We start from the raw sequence: 12,853 nt of genomic DNA, 5'->3' as shown, positions 1-12,853 counted from the left end.
CCAACAATCAGAAGCAGTATTTTAAAATACTTCTGCTCTCATAGGTATTTGCAATTTTTACTGAGCAGGCAATAGATAGCAAGTATTGTTCTTGTCACTGAATTAGAGGCTTGACTTCCATCTGCTTTTCAGTTTTGAACTCATATGCAGGTGAGCACTGATCCCAGAAAGCTCTAGGCATATCCACTCGTGGTGTTTTGCATAAGGCAGATTCCATAAAGTAGCTCACGTGCTTCAACTTTTGCAAACTAGCACACTCGGGGGCGGGGGGGCAGGTTATGCTTGTCCATCTTGGGAAAAAGTCAAAGGTGGCCGTTTTCAGGTGGCCGAGATTTCACGGTGCTTAGCAGGTTTTGGGGGGCACACACTTGTGCGGTACACGTCCCGTGGCGTGTGTTGGCAGAGGGGGGCTGCACAATTGCTCTTGTGGTCTGCACCCTTCTGAGACTCTGTACAGGCACCTGCACAACAAATCAGTCGGGCTTTCTGATTCTCTGATGCATTTTTTTCCGAGGTAAACTTCTTGGTAGTGGTCTTGTGTTGTTAAATACAGAGTTTCACTGAAGTGTCTGAATACAAGTATTATGTGTCAAAACACTTTGTTTCTCTAATCAAAGACTATTTATTCACAGATGAGAAAGAAGAAGGAATACTAGGTAGCATTCTTCTACCTAGTTTTCAGATATCTGTCCTTTCTGCTGAGGACCATATTAACCGGAAATATGCCTTCAAGGTAAGGGAATCAATTTTTCAGTTTAATTTTATGTCCGAAAGCACAATAGCCTAGTGATCAGAACTCATTTTACTGAGTAGTTATGCAAAAGAGGATTGACAAACAGCTTCTGAGACTGATTTTTGCATGATATAATAGCAGAGGATTCAGGTATTTAGCCTGATGTAACTGTAGACATAACTATCAGAGAAAATGGATGAATATCACTTATTATTAGTCTTTTATTTTTAGTTCATGGATCTTAAATACTGTGTGTTGGTTTAGAATTGTAGATGCATCTGCAGCTGGACTTACCCACTAATTAAAGCTCTTTAGATACAAAGTATCTTTACATATAAATAAAAATAAGGTTTTATTATCAATTGAGTCATAATATTACGTGAATCATTGTTAGGAGTGTTTCACAGCTAATGTTTTTAATCATGATATAAATCACTCTGCTAAATATTTTCTCTTGACTTTTTGTTGTTGTTGTTTTATGAGCTCCTTTTGGCTCTTCTTTTGGCCTCCTAAGCAACACATCGTTTATTGACAATGGTAAGTACAAATTAAAACTTACAGTATCATTCAGACTGCAAAAATCTATGCCAAAATCTTATTTATAATAATTAATATAATTTACATTAATGGATAGTCAAGATAGTTTTTAATAGATTGAAGAAATTTAAGGGCTTTTTATTGAGCGTACTAATGAAGAAGCAGCTATGATTGAAAATTGTAGGGAATTATTTTGAAAATATGAATGCAGTGACAGACAAACATTGAAGTGTTCCTTCTGATGTTTTTTCTGATAATATTATTTGCAGAAATCTTATTATAGTAAACATTAGAGTGAGTATACGGTAACATTATTTGCCTCTTTTCTTTTACAGGATCTTATATTTTTATTGCAATGACCATGTCATTTCCAATCAGGCAGCTCATCCAAACATGAGGACCTATTATTTCTGCACAGATACAGGGAAGGAAATGGAGCTGTGGATGAAAGCCATGACAGATGCAGCACTTGTGCAGACAGAACCTGTGAAAAGGTAGTGTGGATCGACAAAGCAGTGGCACACAGTATTTCTTTTTCATATTTAGTTTGATTTATTTAAATGAAAGAGTTTACCTTAGAATAGAATGTAAGTTGGCTGAAGCAATTTCTCCTTATATTGAAGACCCCTTACTAATTTAACAATGTTGGATAAAATTTTGAAGTGGTAAAAATAGACTAAGTTCTGTTCTGAATATGGATGCCTTGAGTGTAAGGGGCTAGAAGGAAAAAAAAAAAAAAGACTGTTTCCTTTAGCATCAAAAGCAGTCCAATGACAAAATACTATGTGCAGGCATGTTTGTCTTCCCCTGCCCTCCTGACTGAATAGCAATAGCAGCTCAGCTGGTGGTAGTCTTTGGCTTAAAGCTGTCTAAGTCTCAAATTCACAACTGTAGTTTCTGGCTAAATTAAACAGTTGTGCCTATGGGCAACCTGTGGGGAGCAATTCTTGTTCATCATTAAGCTGTCATCAAATTTATACTTACCTAATCTGGACCCTTATCCTTTATGTATCCATGTGTTGACAAAGAAAAGCAAGTTATCACTGGAAGCCTTGTGTTCTCAGAAACTGAATATTGTCTGCTCCTGTCTACCCAGTAAGAATAGTTTTCTCTCTGAATGTGGTCCCTTGGGTCAGCTCCATGGCATCTATAATGGAAACCTCATCAGTTGAAAATTTAGAAGCTTCTCATTATTGATGGTACAGAAGTTATTGCTAATGGCTGCTGTCACTTGATCTATTCTGCACTCTGTTAGTTCTTGCTACACTGGAGCTAAATGAATGGCAGCAATGCTGAGAAATTTTAAGTTAAAAAAAAAATTTTAAAAAATCACATAGACACAGGTACCAAAGAAGGAGAAGGTGCAATTTTTGCAGAAGAGTAAGCACATTCAACTTGTTAAATTACAAGCAATCTTTCTGAATTTTGCCTTGCTAATGCAAGTCATCCCTCTTAACTTGTTCCTGGCATTTCTATATCCCATGTTCCAGTATGGTGCTGGCAGAAGCATAAAATGGAATGCAGAATGATTAGACACTTTTAATGTTACATGTTTTAATGTTTTGTGGGCTTCTTAGTCAAACATAATGAAGCTTTTACTTACACCAATCTACAGGACATTCAGAAGGCTAACAGTAAATGAGAACACTTAAATTTGCACCTGTGCAACCTTTAGTGACTAATCTTAAACAAAAGGTTGAAATCTTAGCTTTCATCTCCAAGATCCTTTAAATATAGAGATAGTAAATGAAGTATTTGATTCTCTGCATTGGACAGCATGGCGAAAGAGCTTAACAGAAAAAACAGATTGTTCTCTGTACTTTGAAAAAATAACACATGTGCTTCAAGCTCTCAGGGGTCATGTGTGTTTTTCCCAAAATTACTGAAAATAAAAGATTTCAGCTTATAGAAAGGAGGAGTGGTAGGTCCAATTACCACAATGAAATTTGATCTGATTATGTATGATTTCATATTATATATGAAGATTTTATGGTTTGTGTCTTCTGTAACCCTCCTCATGTTTGGGAACAGTTGATGTTATGGGAAAGGGATGAGCAGAGTGAATTTGAGCATAAGCAAGTAGACACTTAATAGCATTTTCACCTTTTACTTCCTCTGTTCAGAGCTTTTAAGAGATTGCTCTTAAAAGAATGAAGTTACTTTACAAAATAAAATGTTTCATTTAGCTTAGTGAATAATAAACTTAATCTGAAAAATCAGTTTTGGTTTGCATTGTAAGTGTATTGCAGTTAGCTGTGGTAGCTTACAGATGGTGAAATGATTAAACCAAATCAGACCCACTTAACTTCTAACAAAAATCATGTATTGATTGTATAAGCGCTTCATAGGGGGAATAATACTCAAGTGAGTCATTCTGACTCTTTTTTTGAACCAGTGAAATGACCTTCATTTGATATTTGCAATACTGTGAAGATTGAACGTTTGAAGAGGACATCTTTGTAGTAGGAAAAAAATTAGTGTGAAAAAAGTGCATCTCCATTTGACAGAGCCTCCTTAATAAGTGTCGTCTTCATAGTCTCTCCCATAATAGTCAAAGCTCTATAGAAGATACTTAGTAAATTATATAGACAGATGTTACATTATTACTTGTGACATTTCTTTTAACATAAGAAGCAATCTAAAATGTTTATGTAAATATCAACTCTTTTGCGCAGTTCATTAATACAGCTGTACAGTCGTGTTAGCTGCCTCAGAGCCCATGAAGACACGTCGTGAGCTCCACTGCAGGCGGGTCGTCCTTCTAGGCTGCAGTGCCATGGCAGCTATAATAAGATGGATGTGCAGTCCACTGCCACGAAGGGTGTTCCAGCTCCTGGAATGCTTGGCCATGCATTCCTACCCCCTTCTGTCAGCTGCATTGATGTCTGCCTATTTCAGGTGTTTGGTAGTGTATAGGCAAACAGTGGGGAGTCCCAATCCAGCTGAACTTATTTTACACCTTTCATCCAGCTATACATGCACCTGCGATCTGCCTTGCATTGCTTTTGGTGCTTATCTTACTCCTTGGTGAATCTGTAGCACACTAAATGGGTAGAAAAGCACTCGGCAGCAAAAGCAGTAGTTTTCTGCCTGGATATCACAGGCAGAATGGACGTGCCAACAGCCAAAACAAGTGTCAGAAAAGCAACAGGAAAAGTGACTTATGTTACACGATCTTGTTGTTTTAATTCAGGCGAGAAACCTCAGGATGAAACAGAAGTAGATGTGACCTCTATTAAAAGTTTTGTTAGTAGTCTTGAAATAATTACTTCAGAGAAAATAACATTTCAAGACCAGCGAGGTCTAAAAGACTTTTGTGTCTGTTAGCTATAATAAGGAAGAAAATCCTTCAGACATCTGTTTTCTAAAGAATCCATCTTTTGGCTATCAAACCAGTTCTTAAAATGAACCATGTAGCAGGATATGATCTTATCCAGAAGAAATACTGTTTCTTCCCTGTAAAAATCTGTTAACTATTAAGTATTGTATTACCTCATCTCTAAGTAGCCTAAAGTTTGGCATGCACATAGCTCTAAGCATAAATGATTTTGGTTCAGTCAAATTCAGCCAGTACCTTTATTTCTCACTTCTGTTTTTTCTAGACGTTCTAACATTGTACTGAATACAGTTTTCTAACAGACTAGATACTTGCAATACAATAGCTAGAGTCAATAAGAACTTACTTCCTTAAATATCTATGCAAGCTGATGTTGAACCACTCTGAAGTGCTTATTAATATAAAAAGCCCAATGATAAGTCAGAGTTTTTACAGTATAGTTCTTTAAATCTAGAAGTCAAGGTACTTCACTGCTTATGATACTCTGGAAAGCCAAACCCAACAGTCTGTTAAATTGAATGTTTCAGCTTTAAATAATTTCAGAGCTACAATTTGTATCTTTTTATTTTTCTGAGGTTTTCTATAAAATATTCTTACTTTCAACATCTAGTTAGCAACATAATACAGAAATGAGATACTGAGTTGAGAAAATAAAAATGTAACCATTTCTTTTAGAACTGATCTGCAGTCACAGCAGAACAACTCCTTTCTGATGTATAACTGCAGGGAAGAAGAAATATTATTTGGTCCTATTGACTTAACTGTAATTACTCCTTTCTAAACATTTTTGTTTTAATTTTACCTAGATAGTAAATTCAAGTTTAATAATGTACTGAGAGGCCTATTAAAATAATTAAACACAAATACTTTAGTCAGTGAGGAACTATTTAAGCCTATGACTCAAAATATGATCTCAAACAACCTCTCTGAATTAGCAAAACATCTTACTCCATGTTGTATCACTGCAGACCACAGTTAAGTTGTATCTATGAGTACTGGTTGCTTGCTTGTGTTTGTAGATGCTAATATCCACCAACATACTGATTTATCATTTTTACCCTAAATGCTGATTTCTCTACTCTCCCATGTTTAAGAGCATCATTTTTCTGTCCTTTCACTGTCAGCTGTGTGTGCTAAAGCCTTTGTTTCTTCTGAGTGATGCAGCATGTACTAAGAAAAGATATTTTACTTTTTTTTCCTCCTCCTAGTGTAGCCACTTTCCCTGAACAGCATAAGCTAAGCTGCCAAAAAAACGCTTGTTAGCATAGCGACATCCACAGTGGGGGTTTACTGATGTTGCTGGGTTTGGAAAAAAAGGCTTTTTCTTTTCAAATGCCTCTGCCTGGCTTTATTAAATCACAGTCCTCATGTCCATCTGAAACTTAATTACATGCCCCCTGCCCAACCCTTTCAGAATTATTTTGTTTATATAAACCAGCAGAAAATAGTACTTTTCCTGCATTGCTCTTCCATACATATTATTCCTGTTTGGCTGTAGAGAACTATAAATTGCATTCAGTATATGCTGAAAGTGCTCATTCGCTTCGTCTTTTCCCTCTTCCGTCCTCAAAATACCCTGCACGTTTTGTTGAATGTGTTTTTGAGAGCTAAATATAAATATGGAGCCAAATATAAATATGGATTTATGTTTCTTATGTTTACCTATTAGTTTCTGATAATTCTTTCCCATTTGGATCCTTTGCTGTGGGAAGAGGTCTCTTGCTCACACTGGGTTGACTGATTTGAAGCACAAAGTTAAAGGAGAACCCAGAAGTCTATTTGAAAGTCAGTCATTCAGCCTCTACACCATCGCAAAGAGTGTCAAATATACATGCTTGGCTCTGCTGTGTATAACCATAGTAACGAGTGATACAGCATAAAGATTGCATGGAAAAACAACTCTGTGATTTTGGAGTTTGTTGGTTTTTAATTAAGACAGACAGTGGAAAGTAGTATGACAGTGTGAATCGAACACTGTGCCAAGTCTTGCCACATATCTGATGAATATCCTTAGAGATGCCACTCTCCCTCTGCACCACAGATTTCCATCTGTAAAAATGGCAACTGCTTCTCTGCTGTAAAGTACCTTGAGAAAAGATTGACATAAAAAGCTATATAAGGGGGTAGGTGGTACTGTTAAGGCATGTTGCATATATTAATGCCCATGTTTAGGATTATTTGCAAAGTAGTCCTTACATTTATTTTTAAACTCTTGAGCGCTGGCTGAAAGCTGAATTTTTAACACCCTTTTTTGACTTGCTAGTTGTGGGAAATGGAGTTTTCCATTTGCTTTCCTGTTTAGGGAATTCCGTCAGTTTGTGGTAGAACACTGGGTATTTCTGAGGTGGGAGGGAGGAGGTGATCCAGTCTTTTTCCATAACCTTGAGGAGGAACCGAGGCAGAAATGTTTGGTCTTAGGAACAGTTTTTAAAGTCTCGGGGGGGAATAAAAACAAAACGCCTCACTTAAATTGTAGTGTGAGACGATCACAGAATTTCTTTGCTGATACTTGGAAATTATAGAAAAGGTGATATAGGTATAACAGTTCCACCACATGTCCTTCCCCACAAAATTCTACATAAAACCTGGTTCTACATAGGGATTTTCTTTCTCTGAAAGTTATGGTTGGCAGAAATATTACCCTTTCCTTTCTGCTAGCAGAAAACATCAGATATATCTAACCTCTGCATTTAATAGTGATGTATGAGAAAAAATATTGTGTTTAAAAATAATGCTGATGCACATAGCCAGGGAGACATTCATGTTGGATTATTGGCAGGAATGTTTCCATTTGCAATACGTTTGACGTGTGTGTACGCTTTCACATCGGCAGCTCAGGAATAATCACTGAAAGAAAAGGACTATTTTGAGCTACTTATATTAATACAGTGAATTTTGGAGGACTTCTATAACATTATGAAGTATCAAGAAGAGATTGGGATCATCACAACTATGTCAGGAAGAGGCTCGGGGGAAAAGAGTCACACCCCTTGTTAACATGCAAAGTGCATGAGCATTTCATTCTAACTCAGGCACAGTATGCAGAGGACATTGATGTCTTGCTGTTTCTGACTGATACATTTGAAATGGTGTACTTGTCAAGGTAGGAGTCTCTTGATTCCTTTCACATCATGGAGAATTCATAGCAAGAGTAGGGTGGTAATGGGAGGTGCATTTGAAATTAAGTGTCCAATACTATTAGCAGTGGGTAGTATTTTATAAGGACCTTAACAGTTTTCAGTCCTTTATGTATTTGCTAGGGTTCTGTCCTAAATAGTTGTTGGCCTGTTGGGAATTCGTGGCTTAAATAATCTGTTGGGGAAGTGTAGACTTGTTGGACATTTAAGCCTGCTGTTCAGGATGGGGTAAGCAAAATGCTTACAGCTATATGTAGTTTTTCTACTTGGAATTAGAGTATTTTTCAGAGGAGTGGTTATACTTGTGCTCTTGGTCAGTTGTGTATGTGATGGCCTTTTTACACATGGATTAGGCATTTGAACTGGACACAGTTATAAAGCTGAATAATACATTTTCAAAAAAGATGCCAAACAGTGTGAAAGGTTAATTTGACATCATCTTAAAATAAAGATTTGTTCTTGCTTTGGTTTTATACAGAGATGTATTCTTAAAAAATTAAGATTCTTCTTTCCTCCCATACCAAAAAAATGTTGATCAAAACATTTTATGGTTTGGGTTGGTTTTGGTTTTTTTTCTAGTAAACTGGAAAAAAAAAAAAAGTCACTATCTGAGCTGGATGTTCAGTTTATGTCCCAGTACAGAAAATGATACAGCTTCTTGACACTTTGAAATTTTAAAAAGAAGATAGCTAATAGAACTGCATACACTGAGTACTTGTATAAGTACTGTAGAGCAGTAACTGTTCTAAAAATATCATTATTTTTGTGGTACAGTTCCCTAAGTCAGCAGCTATTTTCTCCCTTAAAATTAGGGAAGCCACAGTTATTTTCCACAAAACGTGTGCCAGCCAAAGTGATAACATACCAGCAAAACCTAATTGATGCCCATGACCATGAAAAGTTGTTTGCTTTCTTTAAAGGAGCTCATTATATGTTAAATTCAGCAGTATTGTGAATCACAAGCTGGTCAGCAATGTAATCTGGTACCATTTTTAAAGATGGCTTTAGAAATCATCTGAATTTCAGGCTGTTGACATCTGGAAGCTGTAGTGCTTGGAGAGCCACTGAATATTTTTATTGTTGAGTGTCCAGCCCTCCAGGAACTGAACATCCTATTTTTCAGACTCTGGCTTTATTTCTTCTTGTGCACATCTTTTCTAGGGGGTTAACTGGAATTTAGCTTAAAAAATTTACCCTATGTTGTAAATGCTTTTAAAATAGCAAAGAAATAGAGAAGTGTGGAAGAAAAACCACTTATACTCGCCAACCAAAAAACCCCCCAAACTAACCAAACAAACAAAAAATAAAAAACACCAAACAAAACCCAAAAACCAAACCAAACACCACCACGACCCCCCAAACCAAACCAAAACCCAAAACAACAACAAAAAAAACCCCTGTCCTTGATTATTGTGAAAATATGTCCTAGATTTTTCTCTCAAAGACAAGATATAAGTGTAAAATATCTGGACAGGGATTCACTGAAATAAACCTGATAAGCACCAGTATATTCACTTGTCATTTTTTACTATTTTTAAATGAATGTTTTGTTGCTATTATAGCTTCTTATATATTCCTTTCCAGAGTAGAGAAGTTAACCACTGAAAGTACACCACCTCGAGAGGCAAATAATATTTCAAACCATCGGGTGCTAATTAAGCCAGAGGCACAAAATAACCAGAAAAACAAGGAGGTGAACAAAAATGAGGAGAAGAAAGCTTTGGAAGCTGAAAAATATGGATTCCAGAAAGTTGGGCAAGATAAACCACTAACGAAAATTAACAGTGTAAAGCTAAATCCTTTGGGATCCGAATACAGGACTTTACCCATAAGCACGATTCATGCTGGACACTTTAGACCAGTTCATTTAAATGGGTCTGAGAATAAAGCTGTTGGTGTTGTCCTGGCAGACGCTGGAGATGGAGGTCAGCACAGTGTGGTCCAGTCACATACAGAGTCTGAACGAGTTATGCAGAGAACTAATTCAATGCTGCAGTTGGAACAATGGATTAAAATACAAAGAGGAAAAGGACAAGAGGAGGAAACAAGAGGGTAAGTACTATGTAATTTTTATTTTTACTAGGCTTTTTAGCAAATACTAAGACAGGTATCCTGGTGAGGTTCCTTTAGGTTTTGGTCTATATTACATAAATATATAATTCATTGTTCTCTGTAAGAAGTGCCTGGATGACTGCTCAGAACAGATTTATTAAAGTTTTGCTTTTATTAACATTTGAGTGATTAGTAATAAATTAAACTAGATTAATAACTTAATAAATAAAAATGGCCAGAAACCCTTTTTGGGTGTTAGAAATTTCTCTATCCCAGCAGAGAGGTGTCATCAATCATAACAATTTTTTTTCCTCTTAAAATCTGTTCTTGAAATTGCCCTGTCTTCTGCATTTTTGTTCACAAATACTTGTAATAATATTTTATTTAAAATTCTTTAAAAATATTCCAGGGATCTTTTAAACTTTAAACAAGCTTTAATTAAAGAGAGAGAGAGAAGCTTTACCTAAGAGTAAGTCATAGAAATCTAACTAACTTGATGCTTAAAGCTTCTTTTGTCATGAAATTAAACATCTCCCAGTTCTAATATTGAGTTCCAATGCTTATTCATGAAGCTTTAAAATTATGTATGAATGATTGACAATATTGAATCTTGTGCCAACAGCAATTACTCTGTCTGACAAAAGTGTAGGTACGTTGCTTCCAGGATGGCTTACAGACAAGCAGTTCTAGAAGTAAAATATAAAAGTTTTCAATATTACATTAGATAGGAAGTATGGAGATGCTATCACAGGAGGTATTTTGAAGAGCTGGAAATTAGGGAGTTTGTGTATGGATAGATGACAGAGCAGAGCTTAAGACAGAACCAAGTTCAGAAAATGTGTTTTCTGCAAATTTCAAAATATGGCGGTTGGGGGCTTTTCAGTTTTTGCCAAAACTTGAAAAATTTACATTAGTTTGACTTACAGTTGCCAATATTGGTTGAACATTTCCTCATTGCCATTAGTCCTTCATTAAATATAATTAGGAATTGTTAATGTGTTGTTTCATGAAATACTCCACATAAGCAGTTTGATGAAGTTTGAACTTGCAGTGCAGACAGCGACTTGCACACCCTGACATTTATTTTGTAATGCATGCTGCAGAATGAGAACTGAGAAAGCTCTTTGATGCAATTAGATTTTTTTTTAAATTGGACTATAAAACTTGCAACAAAACAGTAAAAATTTGAATAGCTGTGCCATTTTTCAGTTGCGAACAAGTATAAAACCCTAAAACTGATTTCATCGTGGGAATCAAATAGAGGGAAGTACTGTTAACAATATGTTACTAATTAACAATATTTTATTCTTGACTATAGAGAACACTTGTTGCTTAAATAAGGGTGGCATTGATAGCACAAAGGGTGTGCTTTCAAACGCAGTTCTACATAAAAGTAGCAAACTGAAAAGAATTTGCCTTGAGCTATCTTTTTTGCTTTGTGTGGAAGTGGTCTTGAATAATGATCGACATTTCTAATGTATAGTGATGTCTTTAGAATGTGGTTTCATTTAAATTTTAAATTTTACTTTTGTTCAGGTTGCCAGTTTCTGGCTGGAGACAGAAATTTAAGTAGAATTGAAGTTGGTGAATGAGAGTAGGAAGCTCCAGTTTATGTTAAAGCTTAAGGTTGGGGTGAGAGGCTAGTAAGGCTGTTTGTCGTAGGTCCTGTTCAACTCATAACTTGAATTTATGAGAAGAGTAGACTTCACTTAATGGGGAAAAGTTGCTGACATTTAACAAAGATGCTATCCATTGTATACGTCTCTCTGATGTGTTAGAGAAGTCACGGAGAACAAAACTGAGTATCTCTGGTGTGTCAGACTGAAAAAAAAATTTAGTTCTTTAAGAATATTAAATTTTTAACAAACAGATTCAATTAAATAACTATATATAAAATAGGAGCTGTTAGCTGCCCTCAATACGGAATGAAAAGACTTCACTGTAAAGCTACTAATTTTTTAGAGGAACAGGCTGACCCCTTAGTAATTTGACTGATGAGAATGATGGCATTGTAGTTTTTTAATTCTTGAAGCTGTTATCTGCCATTTCTGTGGATCTAGACATCTAGTTTTGCAAGAGCCACACAAATAAAAGCAACTGATGCCATGAGGAAGACAAACCTTTTTTTAAAAAAACAAAAATAAATATTTTTTAAATAAAAACATTCCACTTCAGTATCATTTTATTTAATTAATTTTGCACAAGTCAGCTACTAGTAAACGTTTTCACCAAAAGCGGTCCACTTGAGTGGTCTTTCTCAAATGTGAAAAAAATTTAGAAGGGCTGCATGGTACTAAGTGAGGTTTTTTGTTGCTGCTAACCCAGGATGTGAGACTCTGTCTCCCCACCTTGCCCATATAAGCTTCATCCTATGTAAGAAATGCCTGCTGTACAGCACCAGGTTTCCATCTTCACTCTGCCACCCTTTGCTTGATTCGCGTGTGGAAGTTCTGTATTCTGGACCAGCTGGTATTTGCATTCTTTAGGATGAAGGACTATTTTGAGGTTTCGATCTGAGGGTATTCATAACATTGCAGGACTGAGCCCCTAGAAGTTTAGCAGCAAGGTTGCTTTCCCAAATAGTCCAACCTGGACACTGGAACCAGTATTGCCACCCAACAGTAATCCTAGGGACAACCTCTAAAGGTGTCTGAGGAGTCTATAAACTCATGTGGAAGCCTTTTTTTCACATGGGAACATTTGTAGGGAGCTTTTTATGATGACAGTTGCAGAAATATTTTACAATTCACAGTGTGCGTGACTGCTTGACTGGCTGCAGCAGTCGCCCTTTGTGTGCGAGGCAGCCGTAAGCTGCAGTACTGTCTGAAGTTGTTCTTTGGATTTGACTAGAATGACATTTTTGCAAGTATCAACAGGACATTGGTGAATCTGTTTTGATTTTATCAAATGATAAAAACAAGGCTTAATATTGAGGTGGTTGGCCTTTTTACAGTTTTCATGGTTTACCAATAGAAGTTGGATATGTTATCGTCCTAAATGTTCTAGAACATAAGTAGTTGCATGCAGACTTTAAATTGCTATCTTTACATAGTAAAT

At 36.2% G+C, this 12,853-nt stretch overlaps 1 protein-coding gene across 1 annotated transcript in view; it reads left to right on the top strand.

The window, feature by feature from the left end:
- The window catches only part of PLEKHA5 (pleckstrin homology domain containing, family A member 5), a 70,446-nt gene that overhangs the window by 14,624 nt on the left and 42,969 nt on the right, over positions 1–12,853 (top strand). The window contains exons 4-6 of the mRNA XM_010566110.1: positions 633–733; positions 1,649–1,764; positions 9,329–9,796. Coding sequence (XP_010564412.1) covers positions 633–733; positions 1,649–1,764; positions 9,329–9,796 — 685 coding nt within the window. The remainder of the gene's footprint in view (positions 1–632; positions 734–1,648; positions 1,765–9,328; positions 9,797–12,853) is intronic.

The sequence above is a fragment of the Haliaeetus leucocephalus genome, unplaced genomic scaffold, assembly GCF_000737465.1.
Source record: "Haliaeetus leucocephalus isolate CR32 unplaced genomic scaffold, Haliaeetus_leucocephalus-4.0 Scaffold206, whole genome shotgun sequence".
Classification (NCBI taxonomy): Eukaryota; Metazoa; Chordata; class Aves; order Accipitriformes; family Accipitridae; genus Haliaeetus; species Haliaeetus leucocephalus.
The sequence above is the reverse complement of the archived record's forward strand: the minus strand, read 5'-3'. Positions and strand labels throughout refer to the sequence as shown.